This window comes from Juglans regia, chromosome 9, assembly GCF_001411555.2.
Source record: "Juglans regia cultivar Chandler chromosome 9, Walnut 2.0, whole genome shotgun sequence".
In the NCBI taxonomy this organism is placed as follows: Eukaryota; Viridiplantae; Streptophyta; class Magnoliopsida; order Fagales; family Juglandaceae; genus Juglans; species Juglans regia.
Window position 1 is genome coordinate 23,709,141 of NC_049909.1, and position 25,247 is coordinate 23,734,387.

Sequence of the window (25,247 nt, forward strand, 5' to 3'; positions counted from 1 at the left end):
TTTTTGTTGAAGTTAATTAATCTATTGCGATCAGCCGATCAGTGCCGTAGAGATTCTAAACATATTTTGAACACTGCTAATATTTCGGTTCCTTTCTTACACTAAAGACTAATAATAATTACATCCTCGGCTAAATACTCAAATCTCTTGCCTTCTTTCTGTGATTGAAATTAAGAAACTGTTGAACGCCTTCTGACATATACTTCTATGTATCATATTCTTCTTTTCTACTTCAATCCAAGTAATAGGGAGGAAATTCCTCCTTTGTTTCTTTGTTAGGCCATATATACTTGCAGAAAACTTTGATTGATTGCCGAACAACTCGAAAAAGGGTAAAAGGGAAAAAGCTTGTATCAAACCAAAGAAGTTGCCTTTAAACCAGTACTCTTATCTCTATAATCTTCTGTGTTGCTGAATCTATATGGCTGTTGAAATGCCGCTAGCTATTGGAGATGCAAATGGGCTTTCAGGGAGATTAAGAGCTTGACTGCTGAAGAACAGAAAACAAAAGGAAACCCCAATCAGAAAACCAATTAAAGCATAACTCGTCTGTGTAGGGGTCTCTACCAGAAGTTAATTCATACCTCTCTGGGTCAGTGTGGGTGTCTGTATGCCTGTGTTTACTGTCATTGCTAGCAGAACCACTGCTCAAAACATCCAGTAGATATTCAAATCGTTCTGCAGATGGGAAATTTAAAGGATCTGTGACAGGTATGATTTGAGTTAGAATTAAGAAGAAGAAATTACTCAGTATAAAGCAAAACAAAAGAAACGAAGTACGAAAACCACAATGCTAGGTGGTGAGGTAAGCAAATGGATGAAAAATCATACCATCAGAAACTTTTAACCCCTCCATTGAGTAGCCAAAGTAGGGCTGATTAATTGGAGGTTTCTGTGCCAAGTGCAGCCCTGCGAGGCGCATCCTCTGAAGTTCAAATGCCTGTTCTTGCTCTTCAATAAGCTGCTTTCTCAGCAACCTAGAGGTTTCATATCCTCTTGGCACTGAAAAAGAATCATTCGTCAGACAGCATAAAAACTCAATAATCACCACTGATTTTTTATATAAAATAGAGCAACCAAGTGAAAAAGCAAGGACAAAACTCAGCAAAAATGATATAGAATAAGAAGCATTAATAAGGAAACAAATGCCACAACTGCAAGCTATATGTAGATAGATCTAGACTGTTAAGAAAAACAAGTAACAGCTTTTCAGAAAAGAATGGGTAAATTATAACAGACTCTACTCACTTGCATGAAGCTCAGAATCCATGTTAACATAGTGCGGAGAATAGTACATTTGAGGCTCGATTCTGTCCGAGTATTTCCTGATCGCATGAAAGTGAATAAGTGAGAGAGGAGTCACAACATTCAAACTTCAGATGATAAAATCCATAATGTCAATGAACAAAAAATGGAGCAAAAAGCATACCAACACACGATATTATGAAATATCAAGCAACCCTGAATTAACTCTGGTCAACAGTCGAAAACTGTAAGAAATAACTAAGCTGAAAAAGACTTATCTACGCAAGCTTGCTAAGCTCAATTCACAGCTCTCAAAATTTGAAAAATCTATCAACATATCAATCTCTATATAATCTAAAGATGGGTTCTTGACAGTGTGGACAGACAACCAATTTACCTGTCATTAAGCTTTGACTTTTCCCTGTAAGGTTTCACAAGAACGCGAGATCCACAAACAAAATGCGGATTTCCTTTTGCCAAAATAATTTTCACCGTGTCTTCACTATCAAAGGTTACAAACCCAAACATCCGTTTCTGTTGGCAGGGAATCCTCACATCTTCAACTCTACCAAAAGTGCTACAAACAAAACCCACAATTAGAAACCTCTTAACGCAACTTTCTACCCAGAAGAGTTTAAGATGGAATTACCTGAAGTAATTGGAGACATCCTCTTCTGTGAAAGTGCTTTCAGCCGGAAATGTTAGATATATCTGTCGTGATCCACTGACAATTGGACCAGGGTCACTTTTCTCATTCCGATTGTCTATGTATTTTTCAGCATCTTCTGCCAAAATTACTGCATGCTGCCCATGAGGCCTGCAGATCATAAAAATGAACATACCTGAAAAACAGTACTTGTTACAAGATGAACAACTCCATTGAAGACCTAAAATTGGAGTGTACCTGTCAATTAATCGAATACTGTTTTTCAAACGAGCAAGAAGCTTTGTCAAACTATAACCAGCTTTACCATGTCTCTGGCTCTCAGTGAGGTACCCTTCTGCCTGAAGAACTTTTCCAAATTTCTCATAATATATCATAGGCAAAGAAGCAATTGAAACAGGATTCCCTCTTCTTGATTTTAGAATCTCAACTATTTCTATTTCTAACTTCTCAAGCGACCTAGGCGAGAAAAATTGGTCCTCATTGATGGCATCATTTCCATACATCTGAGAGAAGCTCTCGGGCATGGCTTGTCCATGGAAATACCTACAGCTACTTCCATGCTTACAAAACCCCTTGTTGAAATAGTGACACGTCTTAATCGGAACTTCAGGTAGGCTTGAAAATCGTCTACTTGTTCTTGCACTTAACTTTCCCATTGCAGCATCAGGATAAAGGTAATCATTTGAAAATCCTGAGACTCCAGAATTGCCAGGTGGATCCTCTGAACCCAAAAACTGAGCCTGGTTTTGGAGTTCAGCAATAGAATCCGAGCTCCGTGATGGAATGAAATCAGAACTGTGCTTGATAACTAGCTGAGGATCCCAGTAAGGTGATGAAACGCCAAAAGCTGTTGGTGATGAAAACGGCCTTGAAGAAACATGTGAGAGAGGACTAAAAACTGGGTTGGTGGGTGGTGACATTTGAGATGGTGAGGACTTGGTAGCTAACCGTTGTAGTTCAGCTTTGGCTTTGAAAATCACTTCAAGAATCAAGGGTTCCGGACCCAAAGCCAACCTAACCATTTCATGATCCCCACGATCTTGTAAAAGAAGATACCCTATAATCTTTGTAGCATTTTCTGGTTCTAGTTTCTTGATTTTGTCGAACACAAGTTTTGTATAGTCTGAAAAATCCATCAATTATGTACCCAACTGCAAATTAACACAAAAACGTTGAATAAATAGAATCACTACCCCCCAAAAGGAACTAAAAAAAAAAAGGGGGAAAAACAAAAGAGGGAAAGGAATAAAGCAGAATTATATCCTATCATAGAAGCATACACTATAAATGGTAAAATATGCACCTAAAGAAATGTTCATCAGGAGTGATAAAGAAAATATACATAAAATAAAATATAAAGGAAGTAAAGAAAGATGAGTCAAGAGAATAGAATCTAACGCTTCCAGTCAATGAAAAAATGGAGATCTAGCATACCCTAATTTATAACATCCCTATAAATATAATCAATCAAAATAGAACATCAATTACTATCAGAATCTTCGAGAAGAGAAAAATCTGTTCCACCAAGACACACTGACACAAAAAGAAAAGAAAAGAAAAGAAATCTCGGCAAAGTCTATTGCTTTCAACCATATAAGGGAACACAGTAAAGAAATGAAGACAGAATGCAAACCCAGAAAAGCAGTAAATGATTGCCAGTACCACCATAAGACCTAGATATACAAATTTCTCTCAAATCTGGAAAAAGGAAAATGGAGAAAACATGTTACCATAAAAATCACATTTTCAGAAAAAACTTCTCTTTCCATAGAAATCAAACACAACACCTTATGTCACCAACGTCACAAAACAGAATATGGAAGAAGAAACAGAATAAACACTTACAAGTTGCAACTAAGGAAACCCTACGCAAAACGAATTAATCATCCATACCACTCAATCAACTCCCATGATACAACTTTTCATAGAAACCAAAAAAAAAAAAAATCAACTTGAAGTTCCAGGAGTTATGACTTTGCGGGAAAAAATAACACTTTTTCAGTCATTTGGCAGCAAACCTTCAGCAAAATTTCAGTCTTGATAGATATCTGGATCAGGTGACTTAGCCCATATATATACAACAACAACATATATCAAGCAAGTATAAAGCAAAAATCTGCATAAATATAACTCTCATTCAAGCAAGCAGATGAATAGAAAATGCAACTGCAAAAAGACTGACTAAGAAATTGGAACACACACCACAGATGAAACACACCCACCTTATCTACGTAGTCTCATACAGTGCAAACAGCAGTCAGAACTCAACGAACCAATAGAGATCAGGATCTTCTTCAAACGCCATGTTTGACTCTCTCTCTCTCTCTCTCTCTGGGGAAAAAAAACAAAAACAAAAAACAGACATCGTGGTTATCTAAAAACCCAATTTCAAATAAAAATACACTAAGTAATCACATTTTTAAAAGAGAAGGTATTTTAGTTTTTGTCAATAGCTTGTTTTTTCAGGGCAGTTTTCGTCGATAACTTACCAGATACTACTGACATGGTCTCCAGTGTTTATGATTTGAGAGTTTTGTTTTAACTTTTCAAAACACCAGATTGAGGCTATTCCCTTCATTTTTTTATTTTTTGTTTTTCCCCTGTAAAAAAGAACAGCGAAAGGATATATTTTTCGCTGAATTTCCGAAAGTGATCTTAACTGCATGGACTACGTGATTGACATCATTATCCTTTCTAGTAGAACATATCCCATCATAATTCTTTTATATGGAACAAAAAAATAATAATAATTCTGAAATTCCAATATGCTAAATTTAGAAGTTCCAACCACACGTCGGCAAAATGGTCCTCCTCGGATCACAACCGTTGGATCATCCTCGAGATTTTCTGACCTCTCATCTCAATGCGGTGGGATGGGGACCATTTGTAGAGGATATAGAACTTAGTACTCTACAAAACTTACTATTATTTGGTTTTTTAATAATATTTTTTAAAGAGTAATATTAGATAGATACAGTTTTAGAATGTACTAGCTTCATGTATTCTTTTTTAAAAAAAAGTGAGATTCATCTTTAAGAAAATGATTTTTTCATATAGATTTCATATTTATTTATTTTTTTAAAATGGAATATACGAGACTTATACACTTTAGAATTGTAAATATTATTTTTATTTTTTTAATTTCAGTAACTTCTTTTAATAAGCACACAACTTGCAACTTTGTTTATATATACAAAGTTGATGTATAATTATTTTTACGAATTTTTTTTAAAAGTAGACTTTACTCTTTTTTTTAAAAGATCAGAGTATGTAAGGTTGTGTATTTTAGAATTGTATCTAATATTACTCATATAAATTTTATGTGTATTTATTTTTATGTATTCTTTTATGTAATAGTTTTTTTTTAATATAAATTAATTTCTTGTTCTTGCAAATAATTTATGAATATTGAAGCATTTATTTCACACAAAAATGATCCATCTCTCTCTTTGTGAAGAATAAAAACGAGAGAGAGAGAGAGAGAGAGAGAGGGAGTGTACGTACTATTTTGATTCTAAAAAGGTCAAAAAATGATGAGCCCACGTACATCTAACATCATTCATTATGGGCGCCTGTGGTAATCATTATTCATTAATGTTGTTTTTATTTATTTATTATTTAAACAAACAAAAGTAATTATTTCGTGGGGGATGGATTGGTAATTAAAGATTGTTAAGAAGTCAGTTGGAGACTTTTGAGCAACTTTGGGTAACAAATAATAAAAAATAGGGAGTGACCGGTTCAACTGCCTGGATTCGGTGAAATTTTACCGGTCAACCTGGGAAAATATCTTTGTGAGAGAGATGAGCGTGCATTCTATTCTTCATTTTAAACCGAGTAATGCTACTTATTCGTTCGTAGATTGCACAAGTATTATGCTGTTATTTTAGTAAAAATAAAATTTATTATTAAAAAATTAATTTTTTTACAAATTTTATATTTATTCATATTTTTTAAAGAGATTATGTATCGTTTATACATTCCACCACTGTAAATATTATTTTTCTTTTAAATATGATTCATCTTCTACGACTCTCTCTTTCATTTTCATTTTTTTTTTATCATAGAGAAATACTACAATCATAAAAAAATTTCGTAAAATTAAATACATAAGCTGACATGTCTCTATATAATATGTCATATATACTTTATAATCTGACATACTACATTAATCCAAGTCAGTTTATAAGTTTATTTTTGTAAAATATTTTTGTAGTTAATGCTATATTTGAGTGTCAAATTCATTTCAACCAATCATTGATGAGATCCGTTAGTTTTTCAACTTTAAATAAAAAGTTAAACACATCTTAATATATTTCATACATTCAAACATACGTCTCAATCTAGTCACGTCACACATTCAAATACATTTGATCAATGAAGTTTACAAAATATAATTATTTATAAATCAATTCAAATCATATGAAATCATTTCACAGCTAGATGCAATTTAAGGGATTCCTCTTTTATACCTACAAAGTAGAGGGCATGCGCCGAAATCCCAATAAATATAATAGGAGCTAACTTTATTAAAAACTTGGCTCCAAATTTTAGAAACATATAAAGTTTTTTTTTTTTTTTATAAATAATTTAGTAATAATTAATATAAAAAGTGGCACCCTTTTAGTCGAAGTGGTGCAGCATCATGCATGGTATGAGACAACTAGACAAGCATCAATGATTGGCATGCAAGTTGGCCTTTCTATTGTCTTTCAACAAGTGATCATGCACTACATGCATTATCAGATACTTCAAATAAAATAAAATAAACAGCGATGCGGCGCTTTCTCACAATATCATTTCTTTATACTTATATAATATATATATATTTATATACTCACATTTTCTATCACTTTTTCTTTTAGCCGAAAGCCAATTTTGTAGTTTTCGAAGTATATGTATGAACAAAACAATTCCATCGTTAAAAAAAAAAAAAAAAAATCCATATTTTTCTATTTATTTATTTAAAATAATCATTTTCAATTGATAATTAGATGGAACTCTCCTAATTCTAGCTAGCTAAGGGAAATATAATGTAAAATTAACGATACGTGTTAATTTGTCAATAAATTATTAAAAATTGTGAAAATTTAAATATTTAAATTGAAAAAAAAATGCTAATAAAATAGGATTGTCACTCAATACTTATAAATATTATGCGTAAAATTGTGCATGAGGATGATTGATAGATGATGATTAAAGCCCCCCATACAGAAATTAATTTACGAAATTTTAACATGTTTTTAATTATCTTATATGCAGTCAAATGTTAATATTATATATATATATATATCTCCACTTATTCTAAATTTGAAAGAATTATCTCATATTCGTATTTTATAACTAAATGAGAGTTTGATAAGGATAAAACAAATTATGAGTTTTAACCGAATTTTGTTACATACAGTCACTTTTGTATACTTCTTGCGCACTCTATTGATATGATGAGCCAAATCAGTTATTTTATATTAAAAAAAAGTGACACAATCAATCATATTAGTTTCAAGTTGACGAGTAATTTTCATCGCCAAAATATCAAATAAAGATTATAAATTAGAGCATGTTTTGTAGAGGAATAAAGAAATAACACATCCAAGGGTATACCCAATTGAAATTGGAACAAGCTCTTTCACCAACACTACTTTGAATAGAGATGCTGCCTTGACATACCTACTACATGTAAGATTATAATGGATATGCTTCTCAGCATGCGCCCACTTCTTCAAAGCTGCCTTTTATGGTTTCAAATGACAAATGGAGGAGGGATCGAGGGAGGGAGTTATGATGTTAAACACAAGCGTCCTACAAGAACAGTCACCAAAAGTATTAAATAACCATAACCCTTTTGCTTTCATGCCATCTCCTTCCAACTACTCAAGGACAAACAGAAGAAGGTTTGGAGAGAGGGGCAGGCAGGCTATGCTTTGCCATTTCTCAGTGGGGGGACAAACGGAGAGGGATGAAGCCTTGTGCCCTTTAGTGGGTAGTCTTTCTCTCATTTCCATAAAGAAAAAAGGGCTCCATGAAATAATAATAATAATAATATTATTATTAAATTATTCTAAAAAATCCATTAATTCCCTCTTCTAACAGTAACAATGGTTCTTGTCCTGTCTGCTCATCATCACTTCTAATTTCTTTCTTGCACTCCACCAAAGTGAAAAGAGAATGTTTTAATGTAAAATAACAAAATCCCAGCTTTCGAGGGGAACATCTCCTCCAAAGCCATGGCCAACCCTTGGAGACAAGCTGACAGTGCATGATTCACTAATTTATTCCCTCAGCGAAACCTACCTTACGCTTCCTTTTGGACTTTCCTTCCAACCATCTTCTCCCTAACAAGTCATTTTGCCTCTCCTCACATCTACTAAACAAGGATGGTCACATAACTTTGCCTTTCTTGGACTTTACACCTCACTCCCGATTCTTCGGCATTTCAAAAATCCATTAGAACGCACATCTGCTATATATATATATATATATAGGACCAGGCAAACAAGGACACATCAGAAGGCACCATATCAGTGTTGTTGGCAAATTACACTTCTCCAATGGGTAGGCAAAGCTGTGATGCCGGTGTCATTCATTCCTCCATTGCCCTTCTGCAGGAGAGGTTTAGACAATTGCAGAGAGCGAAGGAGATGAGAGAGGCTCAGGAGCTCTTGAGGAGGCTGTTAACTGAACCAGAGCGGGTCAATCCAGCCACACATTACGATGCTACCAGGTTGCTTTTTAACTCTGAGTTGATCCGTTCGCCTAGTCCACTGCCACAAGGCTCCCTCTACCTCCAACCAAACTTTCATAGCAAGCACACTGATATTCAGGTCACAGAGATTCCTTTTTTGGCAAACTTGGGTTTGACAGATTCGGTCATGGACAGAACAAATAATTTTGTTGATTCAGATGTTGACACTTCTCTTCATCTGTAAAAACTTTTACAATGTTTGACCATTACTCAATCTCATTTTCGCTAATTTGTTGTCAATCTTTTACCTCTTCCATGGTTCTGTAAGAAAGGGAAATACAAACAGAAGTGTAACTATTGTCTACTGCGACTATCATGATCATCTTTATCTTCATTAGAGAGGCCATCCTCCTGTGTCCTCGGGAATGAGTCCCCATCATATTCTGTACCATCCGAGTCCTCATCACCACTCCATTTCCTCTTCACGATTTTGGGAAACAACCGAGTCACCTCTTTGGTCTCCAACATCGTGTCACCATTGTTAATCCGTTCAAATCGAACAGCACTGACCTTCCTGGCATTTCCTGCAAGTATCTGTACCAAGACAATATCACAAAAGCATTACTCCGTTAATGCAGCTAATTAAGATCAAGTACAATTCAATTTTTATATGCTGCACAATTGCTGAGAGAAAGCACAAGGAAATACAAAAACTTGGAATCTCATAGAAGGTATTGCTTAGAAGGTAACCATGGCAAATATGTTTGGAATAGATTCCATTTTGAGGGAGTTGATAAAAGCAGTATCTAATTGAAAGATTCTATACATCTGCCCTGTAATAAGATTCCAATGTAATGATTTCCCCAATTAATTGCAAGCTCAAAAGAATCCAAACTGTACCTCAAGTTCAAAAATTTGATGCTTTTCCTTCTGATCCTGGTTGTCAGATTTGGACTCATCATTCTCCTCTTGATTTGCTTTTTCAAGGACCACTTTTATACTCTCACCTGTCCGCGGGATATACCCAAATGCCTCACATATAAAACCCGACACTGTCTCATATTGATGACCCTGTATCACAACAGGTGCAAAGTGAACACAATGGGAATTTGACGAAGTGTATTGGAAATTGCATGAATACTACGGTACAGTCTCATTCATTTGATCTTTGCCTTATAATCTACATTTTTTTTTTTTTAATAAGTACCTTATAATCTACATATGAATAACAAAAACGTAAGAAAAGGAAGAAGATACAGTTTACAAAGTATGTAGGAAGGCTGTTAATTAATAGCAATGAAATAGGAATTCTTGTCACGAATATAGGCAACTGCAAAATATTTTAGTTCAGCTCATCAGTCATGATCAGAAATATCGGTAGACTAAGCAAGCTATGGGTAGAACGTGCCTATGATCCATTTTTGTTGGCATGCTGGGTGTTTGAGAAGCCTACTCGTCACAACAAGGTAAAACTCCGAATTGGTAAACCCAAAACAGAACCAGAGGTTATTATTTTCAGGCTGTACAAGATCAACCATCGTCGTGGATTACAGGCATTATGAGACAAGTCTATTTCAAGACATGCTGAAATATTTATATGATTCTATACAATTTGAAAATATAAATATCTTAAACAGCATAGTTATTCTAATGACCCAAAGCTCAAGCCACATTTAGGGCAAGCCATTGTCACAAATGGCGCCCATTGGAATCATTATAAACCCCAGGAACTTCTCTTTGCCATGAAATGCTGGATCGCATTCACCATCCACCTGTAATCCGGGTTAGTTATAATCATTGGCAATATGTCACACAGGTCTGACATTAACAAATAAATGTCTAGATTAGATTGATCATTCAGCCATTCAGTAATTGTCCCACAGAAACTAAGACAGAAAAGGTATAACCGCTGACACCTTTCTATACAGACCAAGAAAAAGAATTTCGTACGTCAAAAGAGCATGCATAGTGTAACTCAGGCAATTTACATATCAGAAGAATTAATTGAACACAACAATTTAAGTAATATATAGATTAGCAAATACCTCTGGCATTTTGATATTTAAGTCTTCAGAGAGTTGATCAATAGAAGTGTTTGCATCCACATCAAATATTCCCTCTGCTCGCATTACAATGTAGCCAGTTTTCTTCTGAATCTCTTCCTGTTATATTACAAACAAAATAATGAGAAGTTGAAAACAAAAATCAGCATGTTAATGATCATATAATTATTATGTCAGCAACCAGCACAAAGCCTTAGAGGGATAAGTACATAGCGTTTACCTGAAGATGTCTGGATTTTAATAGATTGAGGAGTGATATAAAACTTATGGTCGAAAAGCCACTTTAAGATATGCAATAGTAGAAACGTCTGATAAGTATAATCTAACAACTGGGCCATACTGGGTCAAATACTGCCGAACGATAGAATGATGCCAAAGCAGACAAAATCCAACAATTATTCCACGAAGTAACAAAACAGAGAATGCTAAGCTATCATTTTCTCAAGACTGCTCAAATGTCAGAACCTCCACGGACAAAAAAAAAAAAATGAAAGTAAAAGTATGTCTCTTTATTCATCAACTAGAGTCAATTGGCTATAACACAAAGGAGCCACATGCCAAATATTTCTGATATTTTACGTCATATACTAGACACTGAAATATTAAAATCTTTCGATACCAGTCTTGCACCTAGATTTTTTTTTCTTTCATTAATCCAAGCTTTGCAATCATTGTAATCATTCGAGAATACAGTATACAAGATACACTCATCAAGAAAAAGAAATCAGGCATATTTTCCAAGGTAAACTAAAAACTGCACAGACTATCAGTGAGCTTTACCTTTGAATCATTTTCGTCAAAAATTTCACCAACAATCTCCTCAACCACGTCTTCCAGGGTTACAAGCTGTTTGCATCACAAACAAGAAACTAATGAATAAAGGTTATGAGTACATTTGCCGCACAACTAATCCTGCAAACTTTAAAGCAAGATAAGATTTAAGTTAAATTTTATGATCACATAGCAATTACTTGGTGGGAAACTCTACTGTATTCTTGCCATCCTGGAAAACATTATTTTCACCTCTTGATTTGTTAAGTACTTTATGAGATCGTCAAAAGATGGTGCAAACAAGTACACTGGAGGTATACAACAGAAGCACAGAAGAGAACAATTGAAGATAAGATGATGATAAAGACCAGATAGATATGTCCATGGGGCAATAGCATGTTTTGGTGTTTCACATCCGGAATTTCATACTGATTTCATATCCTAGCATCTGAATCTGTAAGTGCTACCATATATTTCCTCAGCATTCAATGTTAAATAGCAAGATTCAATATCAATGGGTGTGTACATACTCCCACAGTTCCACCATATTCGTTAAGCACAACAGCCATGTGAACCTTCCTGATGCGAAACTCTCTAAGGAGATTCCAGACTGACATTGAATCTGCAAAATCAATAATATGACTTGATTCATTGGAAACTTTATAGCTTAGACATACAAACACCATTGTTATGACAATCTGCCCGTCAAAAAGAGAAAAAGCAAAAGAAACGTGTCCATGCCAATAAATTGAACTTCTGAAAGATAGTAAATAGACACCAGCAGTTTAAGCCACAAGCAGGGTCGAGAAACTTGTATTGTAACTTCCATAAAAACTATGAACATTCGAGTGAAGGCAAATAATAAATGAAAATGATAGTCACACAGATTCACACTCCTAGATGGTCAATTAATCATATATTCATAATACTCATGAAACTATTTGATCCATGGAACAGGATGTTCAACAGTTTGATCCATCAAGCCAAAGAGTTCATGCACAACGTAAAAAAATGGCAACTAAGTGATGTACTATTTGGTTGTTCCTAGAAATGCCTTATTAAAGAATATGACAATACTTTGGCTGTTGACTGTGCCTTCTAGCTGACTCTAAGTTGTGTTTCTTTCTTTGGATTTTAATATTTTTTTCAATTAGGGGATTAGTTGAGTCGGACTCACTTTTGAAATAAATATCCAAAGGGGTGGGGGGTACCATCCTATTAGACAGAAGATCTACAATAGTGGGAAAATACCTACAATCATTTAAGCAAGAAAAATAAACTTCCAGATTGTGTTGAATAGACTTGGGGTAAGATAATATGTTCTGCCCTAGTACTCTATCCATATCTTCTGTTCTCTTGCTCTACTAGGCATAAAGAGACACTAATCTAACAAGCAAATTACTCCCACCACAAATTGGAGTAAAAATTAATGATTACCAGGCACAAAGTATGCAGGTTTGTGAGCCATATCTCCAACAGTGGTACTTTCTAGCAGCTCACCCTTCAAAATCAAACATATTATAATTCTGCACACTATAGATTGTGGCATACAATCAATAAAGAAATCAATTGAACTCAAAAGTAGGAGAAACAAGAGTAGAAACTGGAAAACCTTCTGAACATAATCCAGCAGATCCATGGCATATGCAATTCCCACTATATTATCAACACGCTGCTCAAAAACAGGCACCCTGAAAACACAGAAATATTATTATCCTATTAAGATTTTAAAAATAAAAAAGAAAAGAAAAAAGATCTTGGTACATCCGCAAGGTGTCTATTTAATGTCTATGTACCTTGAATATTGATGGGTCACCCACAAATTATGAAAATCTACAAGCGTAGCACTGTCATCAATTGCAACTACATCTACAAGAGGCGTCATCACCTCTCTAACATGGGTATCTTTAATCTCCAACACATTTTCAATCATATCCTGACAAGAAATTTAGAATAAGAACATATTAATCAGAAAACAAAGGAAGAAAGCTGCAAAAATTGAAAAAGACTTTTTTTTTTTGCTCAGTAGAAGGGACATCATTATGTGAGTTCAGAAAGCAAAACATCTGTGGCATTGCACGTGCACTTCAAGCACAATACTCTTCCAAATGAGATTTTTCAGAATGTCAAAATGTAAATTTTATCATAGGGTGTAAAGTCGAGCATAGGTTGCCCACACTTCTCCTGTCACTTTGAGAAGTGTGGGCAACGGAAACCATCCAAATTAAGTTCCTAAATGCCTTCGAGATAGATTCTCATTTATCTACACAAATTACAAGGTAGGAATGAAATACTTGGTGACAGATGCATTACATTGCTCAATTTTCTTCACTCTAATCATTCGGAAACTGCAACACGTAATCATTATATTATCAAAACAAAGAATACTACAAGCACAATACACTCCACATTAGCCCACTCTATTACCTGTTCTTCCTCCTCTATTGCCCCACTCAACTCTGCCCCTCGCAACATCAGTTTCAACTCCTCTTCAGTTACATATGGTTCACTGATACAATAAAAGTTGACAAACATTAACCATTTCATTCACAATAAAAGGAACCATTTACTTCAAGTTGAACGTCCATTGTACATTAACAATACCAACCTTTTTTGGGGGGATGGGAGGTGGGGAGAGGAAGAATAACAATGAAGTACCCCAAGAAATAAACCTTTTTAATAAATAAAGCCATCACTAAATTTTAAATGCTAAAAATGATGACCTATAGCACTAAAGATTATTTTACTTGTTTTTCTTTTACAAGGATATTGTTATTTTACTTATTTACATTGTTATTAACTTATTACCTGGAAAGAAAATGAAGAAAAAATGTAAACTTTGTCTCATTGGAACAAACGAATGCTCAAAACTGAGTTCTATTGTGCCAACTTAAAAACCAAACAACCACTAATACTTTTTTTTTTTTATAAGTAAAATAAGTATATATTCATCCAACCAAATGTCAATTACAAACAAATGTTCTAATGCTCACATCCTAATTAGGTGGGAGCATTAGAAACTAAAAACTCATGAAATTCCATGCCATTAAAGACCACAGCATTAGCCCAAGTACATAGGGTCCTAAAAAATAACAATTTTAGCTCCGCTATTGATCTCTCTTTGTCTTCAAAAATCCTCTCATTGCGCTCCTGCCATAAGCACCACCAAATACAGTTTGGAATCATCTTCCAAACCTCTTTAATCTGTCTCGCACCTCCAATTGAGGTCCAACAGGCCAAAGCATCCACCACAGTTTCTGGCATAACCCACGCTAAATCTACTCTGTTAAAGCACCACCGATTCACCAGTCTAATGTAATACTTTAGATGACAAACAAATCTTTCAACCTCCCTTAGATCACAACTATCCTCATTATGATCCTGCATTCTTTTATTCTCCAAAATACATAGTATCTTGAATGGCTCATGATCAAATTATACAGAAAAATAATGAACATTTCAAAAGTAATATATGATTGCCAAGCCACACCAGCAAAACACAAAATGAGTACTTCTCATCTTATATTTAAGATGCTCTTTTATTTTTTGTAAACTTGTTCAACCTCATTGAAACAAAATATATATATATATATATATATTCCATGAAAAATACTTAGAAAACCTAAGGAAAATTTTTAAATGATTTGAGAGGTATAATACAATATGACTGGGAAGTTACCAAGGGCCCAAGAGATCAAGATGTAGTTAAGTTGATAAAGCACACCTTCTTCCTTTTAAACCAAGGATTTTTAGCATCCCCATAGATAAATATGTAACAACTCTCCCAACAGGATACAATACCAAGGAAAGCCACGCCACTGGTCTGACCTAGAAGCATTGCAGATAAAATCTTGTCACGTATAACAGATGAACAGCTAAAACATATTTATAAACATATTTTAGTTTGCAAAAATAAAGTCCATCCAAACTTACCACAAACCTAGCAACCTCAGTGGCATTATGAACAGCTATACTTTTTGGAGTGATCTCTGTGAGGAGCAAAATGGCTACCTAGTATCATTAAGGGAAAAAAACCATTCAATAACCGATCTGTAAGAAACATATGATGAAACGAATATAAATTTCCTCATCTTTGTTTATACTTTGACCTGCTAGGATGTTGTTAGGGAAAGGAAAACAAAAGACGATTTAACAATGTTAGCTTTCAAAAATGCCTTTCTACCTAATTTCTAAACAAGATTCCACATGCAAAATTGAAACAAAAGTTCCCAATTTTTTCTGTTTATTAAAATGTAAATAAGTAACGTTTAAAAAAAGTCACAGTTGAACAAAAGGCAAGGCTGAGAATGGATAAAGGGGGCAAACTTTAAAAAGATAAGTGGCAGAAGACAAAAGTTCAAGAAAAACAATTGCTATTGCCTAATAAAACACTAATAGGGACATCGACTAAATTCTTTTTTCATAGGTAAAAGAAAATTTTATTGATATTAAAGAATAGGCAAAGTCCAAGTACACAAAATGTATACAAGAGGGAGAATCAACTAAATTCTTCTTCTTCCGCTTGTCTGCTTCTCTCTCTCTCCAAATTCTTTTTGATTGGTAAATAAGATTTTATGGATCATAAGGATAGGCAAAAACCCAAGCACACGGGTCATACACGAGCAATGCCTAGTAGTGGTGTTCTAGTGATACAAGTAATTCATGAATGCTGATTTTAATAGACAAATGGAACAGGTATTAAAAAGGAAAGTTCTAAGTTCTCACTCCAAAATTGAGTTCTCACCTCTCCAAATGCTTTTATTATTGCTAAGTTGGCAAGTCTATAGAACAGCAGGTATTGATATAGTCAGGAGGAAAAGGCAAACTTTAAAAACCTAGGGCTTGGATTTAGATGATATTGTATTATTCAGTCTTTGGCACTAATTCTATGCTCCAAGTCTAGGTCTTCAAGCCATTTACTATAACTCAAACTCTTAACCTTCCTACTACATATCTCCTATTAATCAAACAAGGGGTTATTGGGACATACGGTCATTACTCCAGTTGCTGCACTAACACCAGCTTCACCGAATATTGCTGTTGCGGCTTTTGTGACTAAAGCAGTTGCTCCGATATTGACAACTCTGATTAAATATATAGAATACAAAAAAATAAACGACATTTTAAATTCAAGCCAATAAAATCTAAACCCTGAGAAACATGGAAAGGTCAGTACGTTGTGCCAATAAGTATAGTAGTTAGGAACCGGGTGACATCACTGCGAAGCTTTCTGAAGACGCCGTTCTCAGGCTCCTTTTCAGCCAACTCACGCACCTAATATAGATTGATAATCAAATGAGCTTGAAGATAATAATAGACCCCATCATTTACTGGAAAATGAAAAGAGAATATCAATCTATATACAACTATTAGTACCCATGAATTTTTTTAGACAGATGTATAACCACATGGTCTGAGAATCTAAATTAACTTTAACTGGATATACAAGTTAAAAGATTAGGTAGCTTCAAGATCAAAGAATCTTCTATTTTAGAACCATATGAAATAAGCAGTTTTAAGCTATGAACTTGTAGAGCCACATTGCAAAACAAATTTAAAAGTCAACATGCACATCTCACAATACAACCTGCCAACCAGGATTATAATCCAAGTTAGTCACTCCCACACCAACTGCATATCAAACAAGACAGAGCAACTAGCATAAGACACAATAAAATGAACACTACATTAAGGCTTTGCCTTGCTATCGATGTAATATTCCTAAGATTAAGACTATGTTTGTTATCTCTATATTTCCCAGCTCTTTTCAGTATTGCTACTAATAAGGAGGCTTCTGTGGCCGATCTTTGTGCTTTTTTATCATGGTTCTCACCAGTGGAATGTCCTATTTAATAGGGCCAATCATGATTGGGAATTGCATACTGTTTCAGAATTTTTCAGCTTGTTATACTCCACAGGTAGGATAACGGCACAGAGGGATAAGATACAGTGGAGGTCCAATGGCAGTAAGAAGTTCACCGTGAAGGCTTATTATAATTATTGACATCACAAGGTAACATATCTTTCCCGTGGAAAAGTATTTGGAGATCCAGGGTGCCTTCCAAAGTTGCCTTCTTTGTATGGACTGCGGCGCTTGGGAACATTTTGACCACAGACAAACTTGAGGAGAAGGGGACTCATAGTGATGGATTGGTGCTATTTGTGCAAAAAACATGGAGAGTCAGTGGATCACTTATTATTGCATTGTGAGTTGACAAGTACATTGTGGAATGAGATTTTTAGAAGACTTGATGTTTCTTGAGTAATGCCATTGAGGGTGGTTGACTTACTTGCTTGTTGGAAGGACATTCATGGCTGTTCTCAGGTGGCGGCAGCATGGAAGACGATACCGTTGTGTATTATGTGGTGCATTTGGTCGGAAAGGAATGCGTGGTGTTTCGATGATAGGGAGCGCCCTATGGCGGAGCTTCTGAATTTTTTATTACAAACATTACTGCTCTGGTTTTCAGCCATTGTGCTTAATGGAACTAATGTTCATGATTTCCTTTCTTTAATTTAGCGCTTATAGAATGTATTTAGGCATTTTCTTTTGTATACTTCCTGTGTATATACGCTTTGCCTATTTTCATTCACATCAATATAATTTACTTCTTACTTATCAAAAAAAAGTGTTTGCTATCTTCATAAAGAGGGGAACGCAAAAATTGCATGAACTAAAGCGACCCTTATGAACTCTAAACTTAATTCTAAGATATGGGGAAATGCGTCATTTGTGACAATAAATATTAGCAATCATGACACAAAGACTTACTCCAATATCAGGGAATAGACCATTTACCTTCCATGGCCAAAGCGTAGTAATCGAAGTCTCTGCCATTGAGAAGAATGCTGAGAGACCCAAAAGCGCTGCCAAAACCAGACCTTGCTCTTTCAAAACCCGAAGAACCTGTAAAGTCTTTGGCCACGCATTCCTCAACAACAAAATGTTCTGCCCAATTACACCATAACCAGCATTCACCGCACCTTCCATAGCAAAGACTCTCCTACACCCAAACACCAAAACCACACAACCCATTGCCGCCAAAATAATCCCGAGCGCCACTAACCTTGTGACAAAGTCTAAATTCACAACTGAAACCCCATCTTTACCACACGAACTCTCACTATCTTCACCTACAAATTTCGAACCAGCACTACTTAAAAGCAAGTTTTTTTCTTGATATCTAGTACTGAAATAGCTCCTATAACCACAAGGACCAACGCAATTCAATGGTAATCGCAATGGGTGCAGCTTATTTTTCTCCAAAATCTTCATCGGCATTCTCATTTGCCGATCGAAGTAAGGCACCAAACATAACGATTTCGGGCCGGAAATGAACCTCGGCGCATTAAAAATCGAAGCTTCAAGCGCCATAAAAACCAAAAATTCAACACCCAAAAACAAGTGAATATCGTGGGATAATAAAAGTAAAAAAGGATATTCCACCAACTATATCGACTATAGTATAAAACAAATCACCAAAAACTAAAAGGCAAAATCGTTATGGTAGGGTTTTAGTGGGAAATTGAGAGAAAAGGGAGGTGGGAGATGGGGCGTCGCGGTTGAAGAGAAACCCTACAGAGGGTTGTGGTGAGATTGAGAGTGAGATTTGTCAGCAACATGTTAGTCGTTGGCGAGCTTTGGTCTTCTTTTCTTTTACTATTCCTTTTCTTTTTATTTTTTTTTTCCCTTTCTACGTTTGCCCGTTTCGGTCAGCAGCAGTCAGCACTGCAGTCTACAGCAGAACTTCGCAAATCGCAAGGGTATATCTTGATTTTTCCAGCTAACAACGGTCATACCGCTGACGCGTCAGTCAATAATTTTATTTATTTTGGGAGTCCTAAAATACTATAGCAAACTATATCATCCTTTTGTGTTTTTTTTTAATCGATTTATTTTAAATAATTTTATTTGTTAATCACTTAAAATATAATATATGACTAATACTGAGGGGTTGGAATGAAGACTGAAATGACTATATACTAAATAAAGGCTAGAATTCATTTTTCTTTCTTTTTTTTCTTTCATACTTGTATGAACATGAAAGATATTGATTGTAATATTAAGAATATATTCTCTTACAAATTTAAAAACTTAGTTTTGGGATTTTGTTACCCTCAACTTTAGAAAAATTTTATTTATTATCTTTACACCACACATCACATATTAAGATCTGAGAGTAAAATGGAGGCTTTGTTAAATAAGGAAACGGAGAAGCAATGAGATAGTAACATAAATTTCATTGAAAAATAAGAAACTTTTATCAAGATTATTTACTATAGTTTATTTGGATGTTCGGTTGAGAAAGCGTGGTCTCTTGACTTTTGAGGTAGTTCTAATGATCGTCTGAGGTTGTTGGGGGTGACCAGGCCTTACAGTTATAGACTGGTCTAGTGTGGTGACAGTCTACCAGATATTTTTGAATAATACATTTTCTTCTTTCTATTTCATAATTATTTTAGGGGTATTTTATTTTAAGCAATCATTTCCAATTAGAAGAGCGGGTAGGATACCCAACAAATACTCAATTATAATTAGGAAAAAATTCCCAGATAGTCAAGTGAAAATCCCATTTAACACCAACCAATAAGAATCTACCACGTAGGATTGCAACAAACCAAAATTTACACCAACATGCAATAGATTACTTCATTTTATTTTTGATCTCTCTCTCTCTCTCTCTCTCTCTCTCTATATATATATATATGGACTTCCTTGAAGTTGTCTTTGTAAAGTTTTCCACTAGTTTTCTAGGCCCAAAATTCTTTCGATAAATTAGATGTTCTCCATTTTTCTTCATCTATTTTTTTTTTCAGTACTATGATTTTTTTTTTTTTTTATGATATGTTTGGTGGGTAAGATGTATTTATCTGGATTTCGTTTGATTTTTTTTCCCCAAATTCTTTCAATATACTCGATTTTGCTTGATTTGGTCTCTTGCTTGATTTGATCTCTTGCTCGACATTTTTCAATTAAGTCAGCCATTTTAGGTTATCCAGCTCCCTGCACAAATATACAATAGTATACCAACATTAATTAATTAGTTCACTGGGTTATGTGTTTTCTTTTTGTCTCTAATGAGTTGGGGGGAGGGAGGGGATTGCAGGCGACGGGGGGTGGGGGGAGGGAGAGAGAGAAGAGGGGGAAGAGATAAAAATAAAATAAAGTAATCCAATACATGTGGGTGTAAATTTTGGTCTGATGCACATCCTATGTGGCGAATTTTTATTGGCTGGTGTTAAAATTGAGTTTTCACCCGACTGGTTGTGAGCTTTTTCCTTACAATTAACACGTCACATGTGAAACATAAAAATAAAAATGGATGTGAGACCTCCTCACCCGTTCTCACAATTTTTGAACAGTCATCAAAGAGAGGGTCGAAAGTCTTTGGACAATCCAATTTGGGAGTTGAAGATTGTGACAAGTTGTATACTAGTGCATTTTCATTATTATAAAAATCAATTTATGGAAAGACTTGCTTCCTCTTCCATACAATCGATCATTGGTTAAACAAAGCAATAGCATAGACAAATGTGTAGCTTTAGGCAGCCCTAGTCAACAATGGTTAAAAACACTCGTTCTTGTATTTGCACCACCATCAGCCGTGGAGTCTACACATTGGAGGTGGTGAAATGAGGCAAGAGATGAGAAAGATGTTGAATCCATCAATGGTGAATGTGTGGCATTCAAAGTTGTAGACGTTGGACATGACCTAAATCTCACACGCCAATTGATTTGTAATGATTTTTCTTAACATCAAGACATCGAGGATTGGATAGTTGTACAGGGAGGTGCATATGAGAGATAGATCACCCCCAAGAGTAGTAATGATTTTTTTTTTTTTTTTTTTGAGGAAAAAGAAAAGAGAAATACGCAAGTTGGAACTTTGAATTGAATTTCCCGTTACTTGTGCACTGGGACCAATTACGCCTGAGTAACGTCAATGTGCCCGGAAAATACACCATAGATCACGATTTGACCATGTATGCATGTATTGTAAATTGATGGTTTTTCCAGTTTTGGTCCGTTATGGATAGAAAGTTTTTTAAAAATATGAATGGCATGTAAATGTTCTCTGTATGAACGAACCCTCTCTTCTCTTGCAAACATTCGTAAGGTTCCAAGCCCAAGTAGCAAGGAGAACAAAAAATGTGTATGAATGGGGCTGCTCTCTATAACATAATCAGACACCCGGCCATGTTAGAACTATTCTACTTTGGAGGGAAAGCACATAAGAGTACCCTTTATAAAGAAGGCCAAATTCCCTAATAAAAGAAAGGATTTAATAAATAACTCCCATTTGCTATTTGGGCAATGTTTTGGGATCAAAAGAAACTTGTGGGAAAAGGTTCAACATTTCGATGCGCTTCTTTAGCGGTCACCCCTCTCTGCAAGGCAAATCTTGACGATGAAAATCTTCAGGAGAGATAGATTTGCTCTAGGAAGCAATCCAGTCAGTACCTTAGAAGACAAGCAAGAATAAGGAATACACGAGAACGATTAAGATAACAAGAAAGAAACTATTGAAGATCATCGAGAAATATTTGGCCAAAACGCTGCACTGATCAAATTTTTATGATACTAAAGTCTAACGCAACACAAAAGGAACTATAATCACAAAGACATTATGATCAAATTAGCCTATTTTCTCATTGAGCGTAACATGTATGCATTTGGTTGTATAGGATCTCAAAATGGAACCTCATAAATATAGTGATCCCAAGACAAACAAATTTGAGCCAACAAATTTTAGATCGTAAGACCTAAATATGCAGCCGCTATCAAGGAAGCATTTCAACAGCCAATAAAAATTAATTTTACTAGAAAAGTTAGAAGAGAAAGATGGATTCTGCAATTCATAGCTGAATCCAAGTTTTTCTATTAGCATAAGAGTGTAGAATCCAAATATCCTTATTACTTCTATCTTAAATGCATAGCACTTCAAGAATATTTTTGCAAATTATATAACCGAATCATGTCTATTCACTGCCACTGGTAATGAAAACTAACAGTAACGATGATGATCAAACTAGGAAAAGAAATTGCGACTATGGTTTTAGAAATGTAAGAAATTTACCTGAGATGTAGTATTGTTTCTTCAGAGCTTGACCTCCACATCAACACCAGCAGGAAGATCAAGTTGCATCAGAGAATCAATTGTTTGTGCAGTTGGGTAAAGAATATCAATGAGGCGCTGGTGAGTCCGGATCTCAAAATGGAACCTGGCATCCTTGTGCACATGCGGAGATTTGAGAACACAAAAGATTCTCTTCTTGGTTGGCAATGGAACAGGACCCATGGTTTTTGCATTGGTAGTCCTTGCAGCATCCATTATCTGCTTGCAGGAGTCCTCTATTAACGGCACCCAGTATGATCTAAGTTTAATTCTAATTTTCTGCTTTGGTGCCATCTGCAAAACAAAATCTCGTTTGTAGAGAGAGTCAAGATTCTGCTTGAAACACACACAATATAGATACATACACACATAGTTCAAAAGAAAAAATATTTAATTTGATCAGTCACATCGAGGACAGTTTCTAGCAGCACTGTGGTTTCATTGCTGTAGGCCTTGTAATTGGTCTTCAACAACTTAAAGATAGACTGGTGATAGTGAACGGCATGAATTAAATCAGCAAAGAAGCAAGGAAAAGAATCTCTCTTTGCCACTTGCCACCTGGCATGGCGTTGAATGATAACTAGTTAGTAACAGTTTTTTGATAGATAAGTAACGGTTTTGTAAGAGAATGGGAGCAGACGTCGAGATTCGAAGAAATTAGTTCTGACCTCAATCAGAATCTACAAGAACATTTTCAGATTAATCAAAAAAGAAAATGGAAAATGAACTTGACTCAACTAATCTCAATCCTCTGAGAAACAAACGATTCACTTAATTTTAAATTATAATACTGTAAGATGACCTACTAGCAACCAATTCCTTGTCCCTCACACTGATCAGCCACATGTTCAACACATTTGAAAAAAGAAAAGAATATTTGCAGTACCATGAAACAAATGTCTTCTTCTGTTTCTTCACAGATTTCTTTAGCAATGAACGTTATTCTCATGGAATTACATCCAATTGCACTCAGTATCACACAGCCATTTAAAAGAGTTTGTCATCCCAACACGCATCGACCCGGCCAATCAAGCTTATTTTCTTCGGTAAACTTTCTTGTTTTCTTGGGTTAAAAAATATAAATATATGCACGTATAACCTGAAATTTCCACAATTTTATCTTCTTCACAACCACCCCCCCACCCCACGGAAACCAACCAAACATTAGTAAGAAATATACCTTGTCTGAATCTGCACCGATACTGAGCGAAGACGTGCTGGGAGTCTCGGAACCTCCAACCTTAAACACCGATAATTAATATTAAATTCAAAGCCATATACCATTGCCTTTTGCTTTCATAGCCAACATAGCAACTGCTTTCACGATCAGTTTTTAATTACCAGAAAAGCAAGTCGAAAACCTAATAATCCAAATAGCCTTATGAAAAGGAAAAGTAATTTATTTTACCCACATTTTCTCAGGAACCAAACAGAGTACAAGCAAAAAAAAAAAACCAAAAGGGCAAGAGATGCAAACCTCAAAGCTTGTAGACTCAGAACCATCTAGTATTTCAGGAGGTGGGTCTAGGGCTTCTGGGGACTCCAGAACTTCAGGAGCAGCATAAACCCTAGTCGATGAAAGTGAGGGTTTAAAGGCTTGAAGCTTTAAGGTTTTAGCAGCGTAGAAAGGAACATAAGAGAGGGCTGGCTTCGAATTAAATGGAGAAGAATTTGAAAGAGGGATGGAAGGAACTAGGGATGCAGAGAATGAAGAAATTGCCATTGAAGAAAGCTCTGTGTTTGCTGTGGTAGTGTGATGGGTGAGAGTCTCCCTCTGCTATGCTTGCGATGCCAAAAGCCGAGAGAGAATTATCCAAATTTTTTCATTTTCTATTTCACTATTTTTTTTAATTTTCTTTTTTGCTGATTACATGACTGCCCTTGGCCCAAAGCCCAAACCCAAGTCTTCTTCAATCTGGGCTTTAATGGGGTCCAAAACTACACCCTTTACCATTTAAAACATGGCATAAGATGATTGAAGATAATTTATTATATTTTATTTATAAATTTATTGTTTAATATCATATTATGAGATGATAAAAAAATAGATCATGATTACTATGTTTTCAACTGATGAATTGCAGAGATATGGAGTATGAGATGGGATATCACACTTGGTTGAATCCTTTGATTTTATAGCCTGCAAGAATTACCGGATCGATGGAGTCTGAAAGAGCATTTTGTTTAATACAATATGCGATTTTTTTTTTTTTTTTTTAACATTTGAGGAGGGGGATTTCGAACTCCAAACCTCCATTTTAGAGGCTGGAGGTTATATCAATCAGACTACATGTCTTGATAATATGCGAGAATCTTAAATGGCAAGAAGATATGGAGTAAAATAGCATTTAGTTTGAATTTGTCTAACAAAGTATGTGAGGATGAAATAAAGTTGGAGCTTAATTAATTATAATTTCCTGTAATGACTGAGTTTTGAAATAGATAGTTACAAAATAAGAAGGATAAATGGACAGGAAAATATTGTCAAATCCAAAGATGCATGTCATTCTTTAGCAAAGGAATTAATTGAATTTTTGCAGGCTTCAAAGTATATGGAGTTTTCCATCTTGGATTGGATTAATCTTCAATTTTTTTATTTTTTGAAAATGGATTAATCTTCAATTAATGCCTCTAAAAAATGAACACTACATAATTAACCATGCATGAAATCAACCTCATGATGAGCCCATGGCTATTGG

At 35.1% G+C, this 25,247-nt stretch overlaps 3 protein-coding genes across 7 annotated transcripts; all 3 read right to left on the reverse strand.

Moving 5' to 3' along the window:
• Window positions 1-131: 131 nt before the first annotated feature.
• Window positions 132-4,496, reverse strand: LOC108994315 (zinc finger CCCH domain-containing protein 18-like). Of its 4 annotated transcripts, none has more exons than XM_035693699.1 (9): window positions 4,402-4,496; window positions 4,135-4,243; window positions 2,150-3,063; window positions 1,895-2,062; window positions 1,643-1,822; window positions 1,249-1,325; window positions 832-1,002; window positions 585-702; window positions 132-487 (listed from the first exon to the last, which is right to left on the reverse strand). In XM_035693699.1, the coding sequence occupies exons 3-9, from the start codon at window positions 3,046-3,048 to the stop codon at window positions 418-420; spliced, it is 1,683 nt and encodes a 560-aa protein (XP_035549592.1). In that variant the 5' UTR covers window positions 3,049-3,063; window positions 4,135-4,243; window positions 4,402-4,496; the 3' UTR covers window positions 132-417. The 4 variants fall into 4 exon arrangements, with proteins under 4 accessions (XP_035549592.1, XP_018825004.1, XP_018825000.1 ...); XM_018969459.2 differs by having other exon boundaries at window positions 132-490; XM_018969455.2 differs by lacking the exon at window positions 4,402-4,496 and having other exon boundaries at window positions 132-490; window positions 4,135-4,307.
• A 4,289-nt stretch (window positions 4,497-8,785) lies between these two features.
• Window positions 8,786-19,163, reverse strand: LOC108994355 (DUF21 domain-containing protein At1g55930, chloroplastic-like). The gene is made up of 14 exons (XM_018969516.2): window positions 18,231-19,163; window positions 16,608-16,705; window positions 16,422-16,515; window positions 15,365-15,442; window positions 15,156-15,259; window positions 13,859-13,940; window positions 13,228-13,367; window positions 13,044-13,122; window positions 12,869-12,932; window positions 11,962-12,053; window positions 11,441-11,506; window positions 10,643-10,759; window positions 9,498-9,668; window positions 8,786-9,191 (listed from the first exon to the last, which is right to left on the reverse strand). The coding sequence occupies exons 1-14, from the start codon at window positions 18,804-18,806 to the stop codon at window positions 8,952-8,954; spliced, it is 2,001 nt and encodes a 666-aa protein (XP_018825061.1). The 5' UTR covers window positions 18,807-19,163; the 3' UTR covers window positions 8,786-8,951.
• Window positions 19,164-21,565: 2,402 nt separating this feature from the next.
• On the reverse strand, window positions 21,566-24,361 carry LOC108994383 (30S ribosomal protein S10, chloroplastic). 2 transcript variants are annotated; one of them, XM_035694233.1, is made up of 4 exons: window positions 24,026-24,361; window positions 23,729-23,788; window positions 22,510-22,842; window positions 21,566-21,820 (listed from the first exon to the last, which is right to left on the reverse strand). In XM_035694233.1, the coding sequence occupies exons 1-3, from the start codon at window positions 24,269-24,271 to the stop codon at window positions 22,531-22,533; spliced, it is 618 nt and encodes a 205-aa protein (XP_035550126.1). In that variant the 5' UTR covers window positions 24,272-24,361; the 3' UTR covers window positions 21,566-21,820; window positions 22,510-22,530. The 2 variants fall into 2 exon arrangements, with proteins under 2 accessions (XP_035550126.1, XP_018825110.1); XM_018969565.2 differs by having other exon boundaries at window positions 21,566-21,893.
• Between the last annotated feature and the right edge of the window lie 886 nt (window positions 24,362-25,247).

What these genes read in the sequence shown, in the direction of transcription:
- LOC108994315 (XM_018969459.2), bottom strand. Translation starts at nt 3,048, where the DNA reads ATGGATTTTTCAGACTATACAAAACTTGTGTTCGACAAAATCAAGAAA. An exon ending in AGTATTCGATTAATTGACAG is followed by an intron (nt 2,063 to 2,149) that starts GTACACTCCAAT and finishes TATGATCTGCAG; the next exon opens with GCCTCATGGGCAGCATGCAG. An exon ending in GATGTCTCCAATTACTTCAG is followed by an intron (nt 1,823 to 1,894) that starts GTAATTCCATCT and finishes TTTTGTTTGTAG; the next exon opens with CACTTTTGGTAGAGTTGAAG.
- LOC108994355 (XM_018969516.2), bottom strand. Translation starts at nt 18,806, where the DNA reads ATGGCGCTTGAAGCTTCGATTTTTAATGCGCCGAGGTTCATTTCCGGC. An exon ending in TGCTGGATTATGTTCAGAAG is followed by an intron (nt 12,933 to 13,043) that starts GTTTTCCAGTTT and finishes TTGATTTTGAAG; the next exon opens with GGTGAGCTGCTAGAAAGTAC. An exon ending in ATCAAATTTTTGAACTTGAG is followed by an intron (nt 9,192 to 9,497) that starts GTACAGTTTGGA and finishes GTCTTGGTACAG; the next exon opens with ATACTTGCAGGAAATGCCAG.
- LOC108994383 (XM_035694233.1), bottom strand. Translation starts at nt 24,271, where the DNA reads ATGGCAATTTCTTCATTCTCTGCATCCCTAGTTCCTTCCATCCCTCTT. An exon ending in CTGAGTCTACAAGCTTTGAG is followed by an intron (nt 23,789 to 24,025) that starts GTTTGCATCTCT and finishes TCGGTGTTTAAG; the next exon opens with GTTGGAGGTTCCGAGACTCC. An exon ending in TCGGTGCAGATTCAGACAAG is followed by an intron (nt 22,843 to 23,728) that starts GTATATTTCTTA and finishes TTTGTTTTGCAG; the next exon opens with ATGGCACCAAAGCAGAAAAT.